Genomic DNA, 24,675 nt, shown 5'->3' with positions numbered 1-24,675 from the left:
ACAATAAAATAAACACAATTCTTGCTTTTCCATAAAATTCGTAAAATTCGTAAAATTAGATCCTTATTTTAACCCGTTTAGGTGTGTACATCCTCTAAATATTAAATTTGAGAAAGTACTAAAAAGAAATTATATAAACTAAATGACATAATAATTTGTCTACAGTACACAAATCTAGTACCAGAACCAAGAATATAGAATTAAAAACATGATTACACACAACGCAATTTAAAATAATATAGTGTCTTCTATTGTCACTAATTTTTAATAAAAAAAATATGAGCACACAAAAATGTATCTAACTGTAGATGTGTATGCCATATTTAGTGATCGCTTGTTAATATTTTGTATTTATCAAGAAAAATGATCAAAGAAATAATTTTGTTACAGTAATAAATTTAAACTTAAAAGTAAAATTCCTAAAATTTTTCTGTAAATATTAATCAAATACTATAAAACTATGATTTTCAAGAAAGTTCCCTAAAAATTCCAGATTTTTTAGCAATAAATAACCTATATTAACTCTCGGTTATATTAGACTATCGAAATTTACTATTGTTATTAGACTGTACGGCAGTCAAGCAATTTTCAATCATTCATAACTCAGAGCCAAATCAACCAATTAAAATATATTTTTTTAAATTAAAGTTTAGAATCTGAGGAAAATAAATATTCTAGTTAAAATATCAAAAATTAATTAGATTTAGAAATATTTTAAAAAACATCTAAGTTTTTGAAAAAATCGTGCTTATTGAAAAAAAATGTCTGAGTGTGTCACACCTAGTCTAATAAGTGAGGGTTAAAAAACTCAAACTTTAATATATGAGTGTTTCCTTATACCTTCTCCACCTTCTGCTTCGTCTACAGCAGAAACATCTCCTCTCGATATAGTTATATTGTTATTTCCTTGTTGCGTTTGTAATGCCGCGTCCAACGTCTGCGAATTGAGACCACTATGAGGTATTAAAGGTTCTATAGAGAACAATTCCTCCGAACCGTTGATCACTTCAATAGCAGAACTCGTTAGTGTAAATGGTGCGGTTGGACGTGCTACACCTAATCTGACTGGTGCTATTAATGAATCCGCTGTCTCGCACAATTCTTCTACAGCTAGTTTGATTAACGCTTGAAAAACTTTCCGACATTTCATTAATGGTTGCGAAGCTTGACTTGTGCTGAAAATAAAAAAAATCACAAACTTTTTTTTTCAAAGTATTTTGATACAACAAATTGACAAATTAATTCAAAAATTTTTATCTTGCGTGATGTGTGTGTGTGTGTGTGTGTGTGTGTGTGTGCGCGCGCGCGCGCGTGCGTGATCAAAGATAGAAAGTTTCTCAACTTTTTTGAAAATATCTCATAAACTAAACAAAATATCGATAAATGTCTTATACAAAAGCTTTACAGTAAAAATATCCCTTTCTAAATACGCTGTTTATTCTCAAAAAAAATTATTTTCAAAAATTTACCCTTTGCAATCTGTATAAAATTTATAAATTCATGTTTTTCCCCCTTTACATTTATGCCAAATTTCATAAAAATCTCCAAGTTCCCTTGTCAGAAATGTCAATTTTTTAAGTCATGTATCGAATAAATGCACTAAATTTTTTACCTTCGTCTCTTCGTCGTATTTGGTGCCATTTCTATAGTAAAGATGACAAAGATGCGTGCCACTGATCTCACAAATCTGCGCGCTACATTATTTGCTTCTTCTTGTCGTCCTTCTGTAGTTTCATCTTGTAATTCTCTGATCAAAGTAGTGAGCAATGTATCGAGCATCTACACACAGAAAAAACAATATTAAAAGCACATTAGTATTAAAGTAAAACTAATATATTTAATTAATATCTAATTTTTATTAATATCTATTTTATAATTTAACTAATATCTATTTAAACAAAGTAAAATTAGATCTCCCTACAATAAATAAAATAATAATAATTAAAGATACTGGAAATCGATACGGTATGAAAAGTGCAATTAATTAAAATAACTTTTATAAGATAAATCTTTAATTTTCATTATTTTATTCAATCGATTTAGCTGCTAAACCGATCGAGTTCTAACTAGGTTCAATCAAAAGCTTGGGGTTGATTTATATAAGAAAACTATTTTTTTTTCTCTATGTGCCCTAAGTGCAGAAATATCGCGATGTAAGCCGACCTAAACTTTAGTCAATTTTGAGATACGATAATTTCGATTGCTCGCAAGTCTCGTACTCGCGTAAAGAACACGATTGGCTTGCGCAGCGCGTTTATTTGGCGCGAGCCACTACCGTCTCTTAATATATAATATAATTCATTAGCGTACAATTTACATAAAAAAGGGGAAAATGTAAAAATATATGTGTATTAGTTTCAATATATCATTCCACTTACTTCGGCGCTACATTTGACAAGTAAGGAATGCGTAAACTTGTCCAGTAACGCAGTTCCACTCTGTCGACATAGCTGTCCTTGGTCACCAAATAATTGATCGGCACCATTCTCAGAAACACCCGACATAATCATACATTGAACGGCTGGCCAATCATTCAACAGTCTTTCGAGCGCTTTTCGACTAAATCGGGGAGGTTCTAAATCATGATCTGGCATGTCTGAATCCGCACCCAAACCTATGGTAAGAATTACTTATAGTAAATACTTCTAGTTTTATATAATTATGTCAATTATATATGAATAATGTAATAATGTAAAAAAAAATAAACTGCTGTGGAGCAAGATTTTACAGGATGTTTAGTTAGATCTTATTAAAAAATTCTGAAAATTCCTGAATTTTCCAAGTGTTTTCATTCAAAAGTGGTTTTATATAAAAATTCCAGATAAGTAATTAGAGAATTTTTTAATGCAATTTTTTTAAATTGAAGTATAAACAAACTATATGCAATAAATTAATAAAAAACGAAAAATTTTCATAACTATATCTATTATTTTCTTTTTTAATTAGAACCAATAAGAGAAAAGATCACTACAGTACAATATCACTTAATGATTACATTACATTAGGCGCTGTACTTTTATGTGTTGTTTGTCACTCGGATTTCTTTAATTAAAAAATTCAGATGCAATTCTTTAAATTGTAATTTTAAAAAATTATAAATCAACAAAAGTTTCTTTTTCAGAAAGACAGAATTTAAATTTAAAAGTAAATACCAAAATAATCTCTAAATAATCCTTAAATTTAATAGAATTTTATAAAAATTCCTAATTTCCAAAAAAATTCTCTCTTCGAAATTTCAGTACTCTCAGGTTTTTTCAGATAATCTTGATTTATGAAAAAAATAAAATAAAATTCTGTAAATCTTTAAATTTTTTATAATTAAAATATGAAAAAATATAAAATCTATGTACCATCTGAAGTGGGTGCCTTACGGCTGGCCGAAGTTGATCGCTGCCTAGGTGCCGATCTAAATTGACGTTGCTCAACTAATTGTCTTCCAACCGTTTGCACCAAGAATAATAAGATACTCTCACCTCTAAATAAAACATAAAATAGAAATTATTTTAAAAAAAATTTCCTTACAGAGTGTTTACTCAAATTTTATAAAAAATTTTTTTAATAATTTACAGGTTTTCCAAAAATTCCATTCAAAGTTCCAGATTAAAGAACTTCTTAATGCAGTTTTGAGAAATAAATTTGTTATATTTAATGTTTTTTAATTTTATACAAATATGGTATATAACAACAATTAGTCGACAACATATGGATCTAGCTCACCAGAAATATGGATATTAAAGTGCCCATCAAACTTGATCGATAATGGGTCGGTTATCGATAAAGGGATCGATAATAAAGACTCAAACAAAAGTGTACATGAAAGTATGTAAATATGTATACCACATTTAATGCTCATCAATTTTGTTATTAATAAAAAAGATTAAAGAAATAATTTTGTTAGAAAAAAAGAAATAGAATTTAAGTTTAAAATTAACTAAAATTTTAGATCATTAAAAATGTTCTTTAATAAAATTCCACAAAAATACATGGTTTTCAAGAATAAAAAATTAATTTCTCAAAAATTTCTGGTTTTCTCAATTTTTCTAAATAGTAAACACCCTGACGTAAATAAACACTTATAAATAAATTTGTATAATTTACCGTGAATTGATTTTTGTAGCGAGATCTGTGTCTTTTACGAGACGACACAGCAAATCGTATCTCGCGCCTTGATGGCCAGCAATGAGAGCGCGACATTTACATTTCTCCCAACAATCACAATATGCTGTAGGTGAAGTTCTTTTGAGTTTACAATCGTGACCCCTGTGACAGACACGAGCACATTCAGTGCAGCAGCACAGAGATCCTGTTAAACCACATGTTCTGCATTCAAAAATATCCTTAAAATAAAATAAAAATCTATTTAATAAAATGTCTGCATATAATTCTTTTTATATACATATGTACATGTATTCAGTACTTGATTAATATGTTCTGCTCCAGTCCACGTAAAACTACATGTATCATTGCAACAAGTAACAAACAATGGAGACAAATCTGGACTGGCATCAGCTGGCAATATCATGGCTGAAGTATCTTTCACATCTTTACCAACTCTTTGTATAGTGTCTAATAAAATAAGAGCTGCATGATATGCACGAACCGACACAGCGAGCATGAGCGGTGTTTGTCCTTGAGCATCCCTTTTTACATATAAAAAAGTAAATTTTGTATATAAAAAATTAACTTGTATGTAAAAATGTTAACATTTAATATATTAATATTTCTTATTTTAAGATTATATTTAAATTTTAATTATACTTTGCCGTTAGTAATTCCCTTAGATGCGATGTCAAGATATTATTTTCGCACATGTATTTCAATATAAGCAATGCATTGTGTCGTCTTTCAACGGAATCTATAATGTATGTATTATTAGATGTAGCCCCAACACCTAAAATATTAATAAAAATAATTATGTATTATTTATATTTTATATATAAAGAATCTTCTACAAAAACAAATCTACTTAAAAAAATCGTCGATTATAATGTCAAATTATTACATCGTATTTACATTAATATAAATAGATATCAAATAAATAGACCGCAGTTTGTACTCAGCAATCATAGGAGACAAACGTGTTGTTATTTTGTAGCTTGTGAACTCATTTTCTTATTACGTTTCGTTTCCATGAAGAATAAAAGAATTTGAAAAGGCTCTAAAATGCCGTAATCGCTAAGCCTGTCATCTGTGTGGTGTTGCGTCTCATTCTACTTGCATAGTTTGAATCGGTCATCGACATTCCAACAATCAATTTGTTGCTTGTGAAAAAAACTGTCTCACTCCTTTACTCTTGTAAAAAAAATAATCTGCTTGCAAGTTTGCGTGACTTCATTCAATTAAATTTTCAAAATTTAAGCTCAAAATTAGAAATTTATTCTAATCTAAAGTGCAACTTTCGAACAAGATACGGATTCTTTCCCAATGTGTGGATAATTTGGAAAACGCTTGATCTTCATTGGGCTTAGATGTTGTAAAGAATGCTATCTCGGAAATTAAGAAAAAAGAAAGACCAGCTTAATTTTTTATAATATTAACAAAACTGACTTTGATTAACGACTCTGATCTGGTCAAAAGCGTCGGCAAGGACATACACAATCAATTCTTGTTACCAAAAGAACATATCTTGCTTGTTCTTCGTCATAATACAAATATTCCGGATCAGTTAAAATTAATCATGATCAAACTGATAAACAAAAGATCTTCGTGATCTTCATACTCGTTTGAAAGAATTCGTTGAATTGATGCCGGTGACAACAGTTAAAACAATCTATTATATTCAAGGCAAACAAATCGTGAATATGTAGTCTAATTGTCATTCAAAAAATTTGCTTGCATTCCTTTGACTTATTATCAAAATGTTTGTGATCTAAGAACATAGCTATGTAATTTGCAGTATGCTCTTTTTTCTAATACAACATTGTATGATATTATTCTAATGGAAACGTGATCATACTTTGAATGATGGTTTTGTGGTTATAACATTTACAAACTCAAGAAATATTAAAACTAGCGCATTTCAACATTGAAGGTATGTTAATAACGGTGCGTAAACATTTAGATTGCATTTCTTGTAGTTAACTTATCTCTCTATTAAACAGCTCTTTGTCTCAATCTGCAGGTGAAGTTCCGAATAAGTCAAACCTCCGATTTTTTTGAAACTATGTATTCTTACGTATTTTGGTACACTGATTACGGATATAATAGTAAAAATTGGCGTAAATTTGATTTTCATGATAAAAACTATAAAGAACCCATAAAAATTATAATTTTTTTTCATTTTTTCCATAAAGAATGAGAATTTCAAAAAATATTTCAGATAAAAGTTGTAGATCTCATCAAATGCACATTTTATGTCCAATTGATTTTTGCCATAAGATAATAGTGTTTCAGAAAAACAATGTTGTTCAAAACTTCATATAACTCATCCAATACAAATAAAGTTTTATTAGTTAATTTCAAGGCTAATCTTCCATATCCAACCCCCCTTTTTTAATTTTAATAAAATTTTAAATAACGACCTCTATAGCAATTTAAAATTTGTTAAGTATGTATTGTTGTAAGTGTAATGCACTCACACCAAGAATGTCGCAAGCGATAAAGGTGCAAGTGGCACCTTGCGCGTGCAATATCGCCCGGCCTACATATCGGACGTCGCACCGGGCAATGCACCCAGTTGCCAAATAAACAACTCAAAATCTCCTGGAATCTGCGTAGCCAGCATTCAATTGTTGGCTAAGCAAGTGCACTGACTAAAGGCTAGTGACCGCGGAAGTATCCTCCCCGGTTATACGCCGGGGTATCCCCGTTACAGCGGTATTTATATACCAAAAATCAATGTATATAAACACCGCTGTAAAGATAACAAGCGGGCTCAATCAAATAACATACAGCGATGAACCTATGTCGCTCGACATAATATCTTTTGTACGGGTTTATTAACAAATTGTTGTAACTAAGTTGAGAGAAAATATATAATGTTAATCTACTATCGGCGTTATCTCTGTGGAACCTAACCCGAGGAGTTATGGCAACGATCCCCAATACTGTGTCTTAAGACAAAAGGGACACAACACTATCTTGAAATCGGTGAATTTTTTAATTGCCTTTAATTGACTTACCAGATTTATTCATCATGGATATACTAGCAGCACCTATGCTCAATAAACTATCTTCTTCTCCCGATGTATTATCAAATGCTTCCGGCGGCCAACTTAACGTTGGAATTGGTTCTTCAATAGGTGCAGAAGTTCCATCTACTGTATTCGACACTAATTCACGTTCAATAACTTCAACAAAACAAATTAAATATAAAATGTTAGTCAAATACATTAAAACAAATGTTATAATTTTCTTTAGAATAAATTAATCAAATTACCTTGTTCAGTTTCTTTATTAGAAGTTGGTGAACACATATTAACACAAGCGTGAAGTATATTTCGGTTGCCATCGCAGCGTTCCTTCAATATCATTTGAATTTGTGAATTTGCATTTGAATATGTCAAATTGTTCTCTGTAAAACAGAAAAAAATATTATGCATATGTATTTGAGAAATTTATCACACTTATTCATATTTTTTTTAAATTTCTTGAGAATTTTTTGATACTTCTAGAAATTTTATTCACAATCCCAAATGTACAATAATTTAACATTCTAATAAACATAAATCAAATAAATACAATCATATTATTAAAAGCCAACACAGATTAGTCACGTGCACAATTAAAATTATTATTCAAAAAATACAAATATAAACATTTCGACCCTTGGTTGAATTCTCTTCAATACATTTAATACATTACATAAATTTAAATATACAATTTAAATATACAGTAGTCAATTATGTAAATAGTTATTTGACTTAATCTTATTGTAAATGATTAACATTGTCAATCGTGTCAATAAATAATCACGTCAAGAAATTAAAATTATAGTTGTTCACAAAGTCATAGGCGTTCTCACAGTACACTTTAATATTTTTGACATCTTGCTATTCTAATCTAACCATAATTTAAACAATATATTCATCTCTTGCTTCATTATTTGACAAACATGATTTTAACAGACAACTATAACTTTAATTTCTTGATGTAATTATTTATTGATTATACACATAGATATACCGTAACATTATCAAGATTGAATTTATATTATTCAGAATTGAGAACATTATTTAAAAAAAATAACGCGTTATCGTAAAGAAGAAAGTAGCGATTCGTTACTTTTTGTTCATTTAAAAATAAAACATTTTCTAAAAATTCTAGGTTTTCTTAATTTTTCGCGTAAACACCCTAGTAAATATCTTAATACATAATATAAAAAATAAAATTGTTCATATATTTATTATACTTACTTAGATCTTGTTCCAAATTACAAAATACTTGCTTCACACTCTCATAATCACATCGTAATATACGTGGTATGAGCAAAAGATTGTCAAATGCTAATGCAATGACTGCAACCTGATTCTTCAGATTATTCGAATTGGAACAGCTGGGAATAGGAATGGTTGCCGCGCCGATACAATTTACTGGAGCCAGATCCAGCCAGTTTGGATCGCGTATGGCATCGGCGCAATCTTTCGCGATTGGATAAATGGTATTATTACCATCTCGTAAAATCATAGAGCACTCAATATTCTACAATACAAAAAAGAAGATAAAATTATATTTAAAATCTCACACATATTTTGTCCACATAAATATTATTACTCCAATAAAACGTACCTCTCCCGCACTTGTAAGATTAATGTTTTGAGGTTGTAGCCCCAAAAATGACGAAATATCAGATGGAATATAACAATCTTGAACATATCTACCTGTACTTAGATTGTATACGACATAACTCAGCTTATTTCCACTTTTCAATATAGCATGAATACCTACAGATAAATAAATACTCTTAAGTTCATTTACAATAATATAATATAATTTTAAATTTGATTTAAACTATTTCTTTTTAATTCTTATAATCAAAACAAAGATAAAAACTTAAATTGAGTTACAAGTTGATCTACATTAGTGCACCTTACTGATTAATAATACATACTTTTGATTAATAAACATTGATTTATAGTCAAATTAAATAGTCAAAAATTATTTCGAATCAGACAAAGTTTTTAATGTTCAAAAAAATTTGTGCAACTCATATAGTTTAATTATTGCCTACTCGTGCGAGATGCACTTGCCTTTGACTCATGTATCCATTTCCCACATTCGTGGGAAATAACCGACTTTTCGTACTTGTTACAAATATATTATTTTGATGTTTAAAATTTTTATTAAAAAAAAAATTTTTTTTAAGTATATAGAAATTGTGATTAGAAATTATGAATATATTGTTCATCTTTATAAAATGCATTTATTTACTTCAACATCTAGCTTTTCAGCCATGTTATGAATTTAAATACAGAATTTTGCCAAGATAGCAAATTTTTTATTAATAATGAGATATAATTATAATATATACTTATAATTTGTAATTAGCAGCTATCGATACAAAGTGTAATTTATCATCATAGATTTCGTGTGTAGTAATAGTGTAAAAATTTTTTCTTCATTTTTGCACTATTTCCACTACACTAATACTACTTTCACTGCTTTGATATGATGTGATGTAACACGATTATGCAACACGGATTATTAATAGGTTATTTATTTAGAATTAAGTTCGTTCAAAAGCGGCGAAGCATCGAGAGTTTACCTGATAAAATATCTGTAATGGACGGTAATTTTTGCAAAAGTATTCAAGAATGCCATATGCGTATCGAGAAATAACGTGCCTGTAGTATGACGCGAGTGTCAAAATAATGAAGTAAACAATCATGCAAGATTTAGAGGAAATAACTGCGGAAATTTCCGCACGATTTTTCCGCACGGTTAATCAATTAGGTGGGGGAAAGAGTTACTTGTGAGAGAAAACTGCCCGTGCGCAATCAGCGACTTTCCACCCGATAGAGAGCCACGAAAAGGACCGTTTTCGACGCACGTAATAAAAAAGCAGTTTTTTGCATACTTATGCCTCATCTATGAATCCTTAGTCATTGATCGTAAGAAATCTAGCTAATCACAGTTAATCTTAGAGAAGAATAAGCGAACATGATTGGTTAAATTTCTTACGACCAACGACTAACGATTCATTGTAGACGAGGGTTTAATTATTTTGACGTGTTTATGAACTTTAGTTTACAGCATCATTTTCAGTGATTAAAAATCTATTAAAAAAAACATGTCTGATTCAAAACATAATATATTTTAAAATTAATGTAATTTACTTTTATCTTAATAACAGTTCATATATTGGCATAAAGATTATTGTATGTAAAAATGTAGTTCTTAAAAAAAATACCTTGTCCATCAGTAGATATAGTTAATAAACTATCATTTGAACCTTCCACAATATTGACTCTCCTTGGCGTTCTTTGAAAACAGTCCGGAGCTCGTGGATTTAATGACGATTTAATGACCTGTAAAGTATGCAAATTATATTACATTTAGTCATATATGTATGTTACACATAAACGCATAATAATCAATTACCTGTAGTTCATCTTTACGTAAAAGTCTACAATCCGCTAATAATTTCATTGGTTCTTCCGTCGTAAAATCCTTAAAATCTGATGCATTAAAATCCTTGTCTTTAATTTCCTTTTCCTTCTCCTTTGAATCCTTCGAAAAAAACTTGACCGCAACATAGCAACCATCAACTTTTATAACTTTTCCTATTAATAAAAAAGAATAACAAAATGTAAAATAAACTCTAACTCTCGGCAACTCATTAAAAATAAATTTTATTAATAGATATAAAAATAATAATCCTACCAATAGGTACAGTCTTGACGTCTTCAACAAAAACAACATCTTTCAATTGCCAATCCTCTTCGTCCTTCCTATCGGATTCTCCTTCACTTCGAGGTGTCATACGTTTTTGCCGTTCTAAAATAACATTTTTTATTTTACAGATTTTTATATCTAAATATATTAAGTTAAATATATCAATATAATGTTTCATTTTATGACATTTAACACTAGAATTGAAAGATTTCAATTTAATATTTTCAATTCTTGTTTTTAATTAATAAAGTTATTTTATTATCATTTTATCACGAGAATTGTCAAGGTATTTATTTAAATTTTGTACAAAAATTCTTTGAGAATTTTCAATTTTTTCAGGAATTTTATTTAAAATTCTAGATAAAATTAGAGAATTATTTAATGCAACTATAAAGAAAATTAATTTTATTATACCTTTTACGTTTCTAATAATCATCACAAAAAGTCAATATGTTTTAGATACGAAATTTAAGAAAATATTTTTTAAAAATAATATAAAGTGGAATATCTTAAATATCTTGAAACAATCTATATCAGCAATACATAGATCTAGTTCATTAAAAGTACGAAATTCGAAAGGTGATCAAAATATACAACACTTAAAAAAAATTAATGATGTATTATTTCTTTTTTAATGAAAAATTACGATTCGTGCAAAAATAAATTTAAAAATATATGCCACATTTATTGTAAATCACAATAAAATAAAACAAAAAAAAAACAATTTTGTCGAAAAAAAAAATACATTTAAATTTATAAGTAAAATTTCAAAAATTTCCTTAAATATCAATATAGATTCCATCCATAAAAATTCATAATTTTCAATGATAAATAAATTCTATAAAAATTACAAATTTTTCCGTTTTTTTCCAATAAGTAACACTCTGAATTAATTGTATTATAGTTACATATTTTCAAAATATTCTGTAGTCTGTACAATACAAAAAAAGTATTAAAAAGTTGATATTATTAAGAAAATCAAAATAGATTGATATAGATTGTTTCAAGCAATTCTAAAGTTAAACAAGAAACATGTATCTTACTATGACTTGTTGTAATGCTGCCAGTGTCACTGCAAGTGCTTGAAGCAGGAGATGGCGGTGGTGGCATGTCAAGCCGGTCGGCAGTTTCCTTATGGTTCGGTTTATTCACTCCTGCATTTCCATTTCCGTTAGACTCACGCTTATCGGCACTTGCATTAGACACGTGCGTACCAGCAGGCAATATCTTGAATCTACAAGTGGCGTCCACATTCCACGCCGCCGACAGTAATTGTCCTACTTTTGGTACACCATTAGCTATTGTAAATCCTTAAAAATATATACATTAAAAATTATGTGATGCAATTGTTTCAGATTGTATCACACGTATAATGATATAAATCAATTTATACAGAGAATTTTTCTTAAAATTTATTCCCAAAATCATAGTAGCTGTAAGACAACAAAGACCTCTAAGAATTTGATTATACTGCTAGTAAAATTTTAATAACATTTAATTGAACTTTAGTAAGATTTAACCAAATTATATTCTATTATAAAATAGTTTGATTATATTTTATAAAAATTTTTTATAAAATTTTATTAAGTAAAATTCTTCGAGATTTATATTAGTCTGTGACTCTACCACAGTATAAATAAGAACAGTAGATTCACTCAGCTGAAAATTGTGCTAATGGTCGTTTCTTACGCATGATTTGTGCGTATGATTTATGCACAACTAATAATATGGTGATGAAGTGTTAACATAATAACAGTGGAAAGTTTACCATGAAAAACGATAATTTTATAATGATTACAACTTTTGTGAATCTCATAATTAAACATACATAAATCTTTATTTTAGCTAGTATTTAGCTAGTATTATTTAAATTAAAACCCGCGCAAACAATAATATAGCAACCATATAGCATTGTTGGAGTCAAAGACGCCGACATTGAGTAAACCTACTGTTTTTATACTGTGACTCTAAGATTTTTAGAATAAAGCCACTGACACATGATGCTTGTTTTCATACAAGATTGCTTGCTGGATAGAAATATTGTTCTGATTAGTGCATTTCTGAAAATAAAATAAAAATGCACTAATCAAAACAGGGTATCAGCCTGTTTATTCAGCAACCAATCCAGCACGCCTAGGTTTAATTCTAAGAAAAATATTATCTCTGTTTAAGATCTGTCTTAAGAATATACAAGAGAAAGAAAAATATCGACAGCTTACCAATAGCTCCTGGCTGATAAACTGGACTATTTTTCATGCATACATGTGTCCCATAACTAATGTCACTTGATAATACAGTAGATGGCCTGTGCTTACGTGATTTAGCTTTGTACTTTTCCCATAATTTTTTACGCTGTGCAAACGGTAAAACACCCCTGAAAGATACATATATTTAAAAAATCTTAATACATATACATTTTTTTCTTTACATAAGTTAAAATTAAACAAATCATACCACCAATACAATGTTCCACTCTCGAGTCTTGCAACAGTGTACAAAGCACACGTATGAAGTGATACAATTTTATCCAATGTAAATTCAGTGAAAGCCTGTGCCGGATGTTCAAGACGAGAAGCAACGTGTCCTAAAAGTTCATCGAGCCAAGTTGCAACTTTTCCACTTTCCATGCTGACAGAACATCGAATTGCCGTAGCAGATATATTTACTATTTTTTCTGTGGTCAATGCCAAAGGAATAGTTTTTGGATGATGCACGTTTAGATTCTATAAAAATTAAAAAAAATAAAGTCACAAAAATGTATAATATACACAGAAAAAAAGCGCTTGCAAATTATGCTCTTATTTTCTATCAAATTTTATCAAGAAAAATATATTCTCATTATTCTCAATAATATTCAATTTTTATGAATCAAGAAAAAAAAAACATCGAATAAAAAATAGCAATACCTCTAAATCAAAAATTACAATTTTTTGTATATTTAATTTAATACCATTATTATCAAGCAATCATTGTATTTTTTTTAATAATTATTATAAATATTAAAATTAAAATATATTTGGCTAAAATTTAAGATTATTAAATTCTTTAAAAAGAATTAAATTATATGTAAGATTTTTTATATAAGCATGAATAACATAATTTTTTTTGCGTGCGCACGTACGCACACAAAAAAAATAATTATGTTAAAACCAATATATTCTATTGAATATATTGGTTTTAATGTAATATTAATATCTTTTCTGTGTATATAATTGTTATACAATTGTCATATTTGTGTAAATACCTCTGGATTTTTGTAAGGTTCTGATTCAGTCCATTTCCACTGATATAATTGTCCCGATGTAGAAATGGCAATTAGTTCACTGTAAAGCGATGCGATCTGTACAAAGCGAGGCACTGGATCGCTACTGCGATCATGCCACCACTCCAGTTCTTCCGATATCCACAATGGACTCTGCGAGGCCAATTCTTTCTTCTTGTTGTCTAGAATATTAAAATAACAGAATATTAAAAAACTACAAGCTTATTCAATAAAATAGTTGCAATTTTTATATAAAATACCTGAATCCTTTTCCCATGAATCTTTAAGAGCAGATTCCAGCCAACGTCGCGGTCCATAATATTGACGATCTCGCCATCTACTAAAGCTATCGCGATCTCGATCCCTTTCATGAGATGAACGCTCGCTTTCTCTGTCATTGCCTAAGCGACGCGAAGAACTTCCACGACTAAAAATAAACTTCTTTTTAAAAAATATATTCTTTACATATATTTAATACAAATATAAAAAATATTTGAAAAAGTAACTTTGTAAGTTCTCAATATTCAAGAAAAATCTCAATTCAATAAAAAATTAAATATTAATAATATATTAATAAATCCATATAGATTCTTTTATAGAATAAACAATTTTTTATTTCAATAGTTTTGATAGATTCTACTCGTATCATTTCAATATATTTATTATCTGGTTTATTCTTTTCATTTGCATTACTTGCACAGTTCATTTTTTCATTGTTTCTCCATTGTGAAGAGTAAAATAGAAGATTTGGGAAAACACCCTTACAAAATGATAGTAGATTCAGATTCAAATCTAAGCTGAGATATTATTTTCCGCAATAAATTTAGTTTTTTCGGGAAAGAGGCGAATATTAAAGATGCTTCTGAGCATCGATATTTAGCTGATAACTAAGTTTCAAGATTGACAAAATTGTCGGCATCCAATTTATATAAATTAAAAATATTAAATTAATAGAAAAATTACATTCAGCATCAAGATCCGCTGCAGACTAAAATAGGCAATCTTCACTTTACGTTTAAAACAGAAACGATAAACTGGGCAAGAAGTGCAATTAAAAAAAATGAATTGTTTATATCATCAAATTTCATATTTTTTCTAAAAATTCTTGTTTCTTTTAAGGTTATATTGGCTAGAGATAAAAATGGTAACAAGTCAATAAGATTTTTTTAGAAAATAGATTTTATAGGTATATAAATATGTTCATTTTCAAAACAATATACAAGTTCCTTTTGAAAGTTATAATTACTAGTTACTATGGTTTAAAGATTTGCAAAAAACTGCAACCTATCAAACTTAATCTCTAAAAAACTGATTAAAAATTGATTTAAAAAGTTGTCACAAAAATATTAATTAAAACCTAAGTTGTTATGAAGTATCAAGAGTAAATACGCACTGCAATATGCTAATCTTAATATAAACATTGAAACATAGCAAGTTAGCTAATCATCTAACAATTACGTCCAAAATTAATGTGCGTAAACAGTACAAAATCTATCAATCAAAAATATTTCATTATTTTTATTTTAATTAATTAAAACTTAAAACCAATTGTGCTCGCGCTCTCTCTCTCTCTCTCTCTCTCTCATAAAATCAAAATACATGCTATGTATATATATAAATTTTAATAATCTTACCAATAATGTAATTCATTTTTACTGATTGTGAGATTACATTAACCAATATATCCTTAAACTATTTAATACGCAATTTTTAGTTTTATTTATTAATTCGCTAAATTTTAACTAAAAGGATTGATTTGCAAATCAATATTAATTAATCTTTTACAACTTAGCTAATTTGCTTGATTATTTACAATCTTTTTTGTGACCATTATATATAAAATACATAAAATTAATTACTGCCTTATCCCAGTGTATCCAAATACATCTTCCGAAAACATTGAATCAGCATCAATTATAACTGAATGTTCATTACTGAAACCACCATCTAATAAAGAGATAAGATCCTCTGGGACATAACTATCCGCCGTATCTTCTGCATCATCGCCTTCTTCATCCTCTCGTGACAAAAGATTGTTTACCGCTAAATTTACATCTAGATTTGTACGCTGCAATAATATTAAAATTATTTTGTTAAATTATGTATATTTTTGTTTGATCATTCTATAATCCGTGCTGTCCAGAATTCATAGTTTTGGGTTTAAAATTGAAAAATATCGATGTTTATGTGTACTGCCGTTATTATTTTTCACTTCATAACTATTTTCTCATAACAAATAATGCTTAGTCTTAAACATAAAATTATTCTGAGATCATAAAAAATTAAGTTGTGTTAAAAAAAATTTTAAATGTCATAATCTCTCATAAATAATGCGAAAAACTATTGGCAAATTAAATAATACTGTTAATTACAAAATGTTTCTTATTACACTGGATTGTATTAGACTCCACTAGAGAATTTTCCTTCTCGTTTTCATCAAATTCCAATTATATACATATACAATCCTATATATATATTTCATTTAAGTATAGATAGTGTATATTATTTCTCAGCTATAAAAATCAGATCTATATTCTCTTTTGTGTTTTATGTTATAACTATAATAAATAATAAAAAATATATAGGTTTTATATTTTAACATAATATATTCAATAAAATATTTTATAATAAATTTTCTTAATCCTGTGTTTGACGTTTTTATTTTTTATTTATAAATAATATGTATATCATAAGTACACTAATTTTCCCATTATTTTCCTCTACTTAAAATAATTTTTCTTTTATTTACACGAATAAATCTAACATTAAAATATATAAAACAGTAAAAAACAAATTAATTGAAATAAGAGAATAAAGAAGAAATAAAAGATAAAATAAGATTCTTGTATTTAAAATAGCAATGTAAAAAAAATGAAAATACAGCAATAGGCACAAATATCAATACATTTAAGTCTAAAACCTACAGACGCCTGGACAATGTTCTACATTTAATTTCTCCTTTTTCAATAATATTTTAACATTAATAAACCTGTAGTTCTCTGATGATAAGATTACGACTTTTTCCTTGCAACACAACTTGAGCCTGAGATATCAGATCCTCCGGTACAAACGGCGCTGGCACGGAAGCAATGGGGCGAGAACTGCTACCACTTCCTCCACCCATTATAACACCAGGCGGCCCTATGCGACCACCACTGCCGCTCCCTCCGCCGCTACTACCGCCACGTATCGCGGAACTGTTACGCATGATCCGCGCACGCGAACGTGACATACCTGTCCTGCTGCCACTGCTGTTACTTCCATTACCATTTGGTGCGGAATTGGAATTTCCAACGTGATTTTTACTTGTGCTGCAACAAGACGTTTTCTCATTAAACTGTCTTATGTATGTGTTCAAATAGCAACTCGCGCGCGCGCGCGCGCGTGCGTGTGTGTGTTGCTAGCATGTGCTCGCAATTGTATCTCACGCGTTGCCATTAGAATTGCAGTAGTTGAATCTACACTTTTTAGTAAATTGATGCACCCACAATATGACAACTTTGGATACAATTTGCCTACAACTTTAATTGTCATGAGCCAAAGTATACATTCAAATTTTGAAAAAGAATTTCCTGAGAATTCCCAGTTTTTACCAAAAATGTTATTTTTAAATTTCAGATAAGATTAAAAAATTTTTTAATACAGTTTTAAAATAAATTTATTTTATTATTTTTCAATGTTCATTATAATCATAAAGTTATGCAAGTTTCAAATATATTAAATTTCAAAAAATACTAAGAGAAATAATATAAACTAAATAGCAACAATATGTAATAATATAGCTCATTAAAAGTACAAAAACGATTAAATACCATAATACCAATTTAGACTAATGTACTTTCTATCTTTCATTATTACTGATTTTTTAAATAAAAACTCGTGAGTCACAATTAGATGTATGTGAATATATGAATATTTATATCATATTTATTGCTAATCAATTGTCAACATTTTTTTAGTATTAAAAATTTTAAAAAACAATAAAAGAAATAATTTCATCAAAAAAAAAATTTTTAATATAAAAGTAAAATTTCAAAAATTTCCCTGAGTTTCAATAAAATTCATAAAGAATCCATGATTTTCAAGAAAAACTAATTTTCTGAAAATTTCTGATTTTCTCGGTATTTTCCAGTAGCGTACACCCTTATTAAAATTCATGCTGTTGCTATAACAATTTGTAAGATCACACAACACTTTTATATATTGCCGACAACGTAAGGTAAATTTTGTTGCCGCTATCTTAACATTAAACTGCTGGCAATATATACATCACCAATACAAGTTGTCAGCATCATAAGCAATTACAGATTTGCACAACTTTGCCTTGACATGCTTCGTCATCTAAGCCTTTGTCAACTGACCTCTTACGTATGTTTGCTCTGTTTGTTTTTTACTCACTTTCTATTTGGCTCATTTTTACTCAAGTCCAATCTATCCGGTAGTACGGTAAATGCAACTCTAGCTATTCTATTGTCGTCTGTGAGAAAAGCGATATGAGTTGGTCCAACTACGATACGTTTTATTGATGCTTTCAGAGAATTAAAAGCTGATGGTGTTACAAATCCATATCTATTTATTTTGTCCGCTATCTCCCTCAATCTAGAATACAAAAACAAAATATAATGTACAAATATCTAGTTATAGAACAAAATAAACTACATTAAGTTACATAAAGTTAGATAGAGAATGATAAATAAGAATTAGCAACAGAATTATGATCGTGGACAGATATCATTTAATTATTAAATTAAGATATAAATGTAATTAAATAATTTTGTAAACTAAATCCCTTTTTGACTTCGTAATAAATTCTAATTCATGTATCAAAGCAGATAATTATTTTTCTGAAATTGAACAAGACAAGTAACAATGATTTGTTAGCCCTCTGTACACATCAAGTCAAGATATCAGGTCTGACTTAATTTTACAAATGCACACTTTTTTTGCAGGGAGAACACCCTTCCCAATATATACAATTCTCTTACGTCTAATGCTATTTTCCTCAATAAATTATAAAAATTTGAAAAAATTTATGAAACATCTGATTCAATATTGCAGTTGAAAATTAACAATTATTTTGATAAACATCATTTACTGAATATACTATTATATATTTCATTTTTTAAGTAACTTTAAAGCAAACAAACTATTCTACTCCATTTTGTTATAATAATTAAATAAGAAAGCAACAATCTGTCATAATTTTTCAAGGAAATGTCTTTAATGTTCTGAATACTTGTTTTCAATATATTATTTGTAAATAAAAAGAAATATAAAAAATATTATTTTGACAAAAAATGTGTTAGAGAATTTTAAGAACATTGTTGAAATAAAGTCTAGTCTAGTTATGTAACAAATTTTTTAACCTTAATTTTTATAAAATTTAACAGATCTACGTTTTTACATATTTTTAAATATTTAAAAATTACAACTAAATTTTTAAATATTGTAAAAACACATTTAAGATTAATAATTTAATAAGTTTCTATATAGTGACTGAATAAGTTTTAAGATTCTACCTACTTTTTCCAGAGAGGAAAAGCAGATATACAAGATATTATATTGTTGTAGATAACATACATACAATTTTTGTTAATTCCCAAGCATAATTTTTTCAACAAAATTCCCTGGAAAGTATTTATATAATTAATAATAATTATTGGAACTTATCGTCACTAGTAGGAATTAAAGAAATAAAGATAATGATTGTAGTCGACCAAACTGGCAAGTTTTATTATAAAACTACTAGGTTTCGGTCCTCGGTTTGAACACTTTTCAAGTAGGATACAGTTGATTCTAGTAATTACACGCTGTCAGTGTGTAAAATTACATAGAACTAAGAAGATAATATAAAATAATGCATAACCAAATTTTCGAGGATGTTGTTATTCATGGACGGCTTAAGCACAACTAACGGTCGGAGCGTAAAACAATCGAGGCAAAGTAAGAAAAACATCAATCAAACCAATTTATTTAATTGTCTATTTATATAATTGTTTATTAAAATAAAATTTATTCAAATAAATGTTACAATTACATACAAGTAATTACAGTATACATACATACAGTTTTTCAAGAAAAAGAAATTCATGGAACAAGAGTCACGTATAACAAAGGGTTAAAAGTAAATTTTTCTTAAATGTTCCCATTTCATCATCACAAAATTTTTTTCATGAGAGTTGGTCTGTTCTTTCTAGCTGCACTGTTGCACTGATGTAATAAATTAGAATGAGAAAAAATATACTTGTCTTACTTTAACTTATTGCACCGGTGCAACAGTGCAGCTAGAAAGAACAGACTAAATGACAAGATAATAATATTGCAAAACAATAATGACGCCATTTAATTTTCCATTGTATACGACTAAACATATATTATCATTATTATTATAAGCTCTTCATAGCTTTTTAAGTTGTTTACAGCACCTTTATAAAATTTGGTCAAATTAATTTAAGATACTACTTCTAACTTCAGTTCACAATTGTATTTCAAGTCCGACAAGCATATCAACATGCAGTTTATAAAACTAAAAAAATATATTTAATAACATGTGGAAATATTAAGCACCAAGATCTGCTTTGAAAAAATGGCACTTTCTCTCGATTCATAAATATCAAAGTTCAGGATTATATCTCTTTACAATTGTATCTCATATTTCACATGCAATGTGACTCAAAATGTAATTATAATACGCAATATACATATGCGTCAGAACAAGATCAATTGCTAGACGTCATTTTTATAGGTTGCGACTAAAATATGGCGAGGCTATATAGTTAAGGAAAATGAAGGTACGGGCTTGTCAAGCTAACGAGATAAAAAATGGGAATAATACGCGTAATAAACATAAAACGTTGCAACACGTTGTGACACGTCGTGATGTGCCGTAAATAGAACGCTCTGGAAGCAAGCTGAAGAACGAAAATCTTTTCTCCTGTAGTGTGCGACATATATGAACTGGGCAGGCGGTTAATGGGAAACCGATAAATGAACAAAATCGCTTACCTATCATTGAGCTGGTCATCGGTACCTGGCAACGGATGTACGACGAGATGAATCGAAGTCATAATGACCTCAACTCACACGTCTGACGTCGGGATTGTCCTCTCACTCTACACAAAATTTCACGAAACAACGAAACAATTCAGCCATGTTTTCGTCCATGAAACATCCAGTTACGTATGAACACATGCACTCAAGTCATCGAGTGTGCAACATATGGCCGCTGCTGAGTTAAGCCCGTATCATGGCTCCAGCAGACCAGCGCGATTCTATCGCGCGCGACGCGCGATGTCCAATGAGCGACCGCCTTTGAGCTCTGGCAGACCGTTGCTGGCAGACTCTCGCTCTAACAGAAAGTTGTAAGTTTATTGGTTAATAGCCATACGATAGCCAATAAATTTCCAACTTTTCTGTAAGATCAGAATTTGCGAATACGTTTCTCTTGCGAATGAATTCAAGAATACAGCCTCTGCTATAAAGACCTATAATCAAAGATGCGCCAATGGCCCCCCACCATGACTGCTATCCACCATCTTGTACCCAAACGGTGACTGGATGGGGGCTGAGGCCGGGGGCTGGGGTCTGGGGCTGGGGTCTGGGGCTGGAATCTGGGGCTGGCGTCTGGAGCAGCGTAAAGACCTATAATCAAATGGCTTGTTCTTTTTCGCTGCACTACTGCACTGGTGCAACAGATTAAAGTAAGACAAAAATATTTTTTCTCACTCTAACTTATTGCACCAGTGTAGCAGTGCAGCAAAAAAGAACAGTCCAAATGATTCGCCAATGGCGAACACAATTTTGATTGGTCACTTGGGTCACATGGTTTATCCGCCATTGCGTACCCACGCTGGGCGAGGAAGAGGAGAGAGTGCTCTGTTGAGCAGTATAGGTTAAAGAAATATGTGTCAGAAATTATAAGGTAATTCAATCTCTGCACTCTCGAGGGTCACTATATTTTGACGATACACTCAGGAAGAATAAGAAAAATTAAATTTGCATCTGCTTTCCATAAGACGTAACAGTATCGTTTTGACGCATTGAATTGGGCGACCATAACCGTAACTGGCTAAATCGAGTATGTGATTGGTCAAAACCTTACTGTTAAGTCTTACGGAAAGCGTGTGCCACAGGTCTTACAATGGTAACTCGACAATTTCTTCAAAAAATGGAGGAGTGATGTTGGTACTAACGAAAGTCCGTAGGCACTAAATTTTAATTTTTATGATTAGAAAAACTGCATCAGTAATAAATCTGTCAGAGCGAAAACATATGCGCAGTGCAAATACAAATAATAAATGATTCTACAATATAATGTCAAATAATCTACTAATACACAAAAATTAAAATTTAGTGTTTAGGGACTTTTTTAGTACCAACATCACTCCTCCATTGGGTGCGTTCAAAAATAGCTTTCGCTAGAGATACTATAACAGAGATTCGCCAATGCGTTAACGATTTCTGATTGGCTCCCGTCGCTTGGGGTATAACCGGAAGTATGAGAGAGAAAAATAGATATAACTGACAGAGAAAGCCTAGCCTGTCATCTAACCTGTCACCTGTCACCTGTCAAAAGAAAACAGAGTAAACCGCCATCGAAAATGTCATATCCGATATCCGGTTTTACCCCAAGACGGCACATTGGCGAATCTCTGTTACAGTATCTCTAGCTTTCGCTGATGCTGGGAGAAAAAGTTAAGTTGGTAGTATTGAGAATTTCCAACGCTGCGTTTGTTTTCTCCCAGCTGGGAGCTGGGAGTAGTTGAAGATCGATCAAATGAGTGCATTTAGTGCAAATAGCAATGAAATATTATGTCAGGCGCGATAACGTATCATATATTTTATATAACCATTTATCAGTCAATTCAAGGTAATGTTTTTTCTTTGTTTAATAATACTTAAATATAAAATAAAGTTTAACATTTATATTAATAAATAAAAAGCAAAGAATGAAAGAAACATTAAATTTTATTAATATTTTTTATTATAATGTATGGTTGCCGTCTATGCCCAGTGAACACATTTTATAGCGGCAATATAACATGGAAGTTACATGTAATTTAACATTGTTATTCTTGTGATATGTAGGTGCTATATGACATGGAAATAACCTGTTACGTAATATTTGTTATACGCAAGTGATCTAGCTGTTATACATCGTTTTGGCGTTACAGTTATTCAACAAAAATTGTATAATCGTAACATAACACGTTTGTATCAATGTTATTACGGAACGATGCGTCGTAGTTGACTCAAAAATCAGACATAACATATCCTGAATGACAGATCTATTTAATAATAAAAAAAATTATTATAAAGATAATGTTTTCAAAAATAACGGTTTGTCTACAATTACTGCAAACAAAAAATATACAAAATCTAAATTCATCATGTGCTGAACAAAAACAGAATAATAAATGTATAATACTATTCAATTTTTCTTAGAATTATGATCTATATAGTTAACCATCTAATTAATCATTTGAATGCTTCAAAGATTAGTGCTAAATAGATCGCAATTTCCATCAAATTATTAAGGTTATGGAAAAAGATAAATTTAACAATGAAATTACCCAGCAAACACAAAGTTACATGTAACGTGCCTGTTAGTTATAATTTCTCACTCAACAATGTAATTGTAATATAACACACAGGCACGTTACATGTAACTTTGTGTTTGCTGGGTAATAAGTAAATAAATTAATGCTATTTATTTTTAATATGTTTTGCAAAATTTAATTGCTTTTATAAAAAATAATATAGTCGCGTCAGTTTACATATAGGTACATGTAGACAATAACAAGTACCCATATCGATGAGTCAAATTGGCGTAGCAGGTAGAGTACAAGGTTCGTAATCTTAAGGTCCCAGGTTCAAACCTAGCAGCGGCAAGTAAGAATAAAATAAAAAATAACATAATTTAAATTTAATTAATTAATAAAAATTTATCCTAAATGTAGTATGTGCTGTTGATAAAAATAATTTCAAAAAAATGAAATTTTAATTTTATTTTATTTTTCTTTGTAACTGTTGTGTAACGGTTAGATAACATGTAATTATAACATGTTATATTGCTGAGTCGGAAATTGTAACTTACATGTAAGTTACGTGTAATTTCAGAGTAACGTAATCTGTTATATTCGGTTACATTGCTGTTACACAGCTGCTATGTTACTGTGTTCACTGGGTGCCCTATAGGTAGCAAAAATAGAAGGTACAACCGTGTATATATGCGAATAATAGTTCGATAATTCTTCATGTATTATAACTTAATTGTTACAATGTGTTCCAAATAATTTTTTTATTTTTGGTACGTTTCTTCTTTCATCTCGTGCTGTTACTGAACAAGATATTTTGTAATTCTTCATCGTCGTCATCACTGTTATTAGACGATAAACTATACTAGAAGAATCAAACATGTTTTCGAGTAAAATATTTTTCAATAATAACTTTTTCATAATAATAATAATTAATGTTGATTTAATTTGTATATTCTTTTTATTGACTTTCGTTTCTTGTTCAACAATACGAAAAGAAAGAGCCTGTAAATACATTATATTAAATAATTATTTATATATTCA

General features: G+C 29.4%; 1 protein-coding gene across 2 annotated transcripts in view; it reads right to left on the bottom strand.

Moving 5' to 3' along the window:
- The window catches only part of LOC105832425 (E3 ubiquitin-protein ligase UBR5), a 47,182-nt gene extending 25,883 nt beyond the window's left edge, over nt 1-21,299 (bottom strand). For both annotated transcript variants that reach the window (XM_012673341.3, XM_012673342.3), the window contains exons 1-23: nt 21,101-21,299; nt 18,494-18,694; nt 17,085-17,406; nt 15,955-16,163; nt 14,356-14,522; nt 14,078-14,277; nt 13,288-13,556; nt 13,053-13,207; nt 11,877-12,143; nt 10,822-10,935; nt 10,540-10,721; nt 10,349-10,466; nt 8,728-8,882; nt 8,355-8,640; nt 7,379-7,513; nt 7,122-7,289; nt 4,759-4,891; nt 4,418-4,640; nt 4,099-4,337; nt 3,351-3,475; nt 2,379-2,614; nt 1,613-1,779; nt 841-1,175 (exon numbers count right to left, since the gene is read on the bottom strand). In XM_012673341.3, the coding sequence (XP_012528795.1) occupies nt 841-1,175; nt 1,613-1,779; nt 2,379-2,614; nt 3,351-3,475; nt 4,099-4,337; nt 4,418-4,640; nt 4,759-4,891; nt 7,122-7,289; nt 7,379-7,513; nt 8,355-8,640; nt 8,728-8,882; nt 10,349-10,466; nt 10,540-10,721; nt 10,822-10,935; nt 11,877-12,143; nt 13,053-13,207; nt 13,288-13,556; nt 14,078-14,277; nt 14,356-14,522; nt 15,955-16,163; nt 17,085-17,406; nt 18,494-18,694; nt 21,101-21,162 (4,468 nt within the window). In that variant the 5' untranslated portion in view covers nt 21,163-21,299. The remainder of the gene's footprint in view (nt 1-840; nt 1,176-1,612; nt 1,780-2,378; nt 2,615-3,350; nt 3,476-4,098; nt 4,338-4,417; nt 4,641-4,758; nt 4,892-7,121; nt 7,290-7,378; nt 7,514-8,354; nt 8,641-8,727; nt 8,883-10,348; nt 10,467-10,539; nt 10,722-10,821; nt 10,936-11,876; nt 12,144-13,052; nt 13,208-13,287; nt 13,557-14,077; nt 14,278-14,355; nt 14,523-15,954; nt 16,164-17,084; nt 17,407-18,493; nt 18,695-21,100) is intronic.
- Between the last annotated feature and the right edge of the window lie 3,376 nt (nt 21,300-24,675).

The sequence above is a fragment of the Monomorium pharaonis genome, chromosome 3 (assembly GCF_013373865.1).
Source record: "Monomorium pharaonis isolate MP-MQ-018 chromosome 3, ASM1337386v2, whole genome shotgun sequence".
Taxonomy (NCBI): Eukaryota; Metazoa; Arthropoda; class Insecta; order Hymenoptera; family Formicidae; genus Monomorium; species Monomorium pharaonis.
The sequence above is the reverse complement of the archived record's forward strand: the minus strand, read 5'-3'. Positions and strand labels throughout refer to the sequence as shown.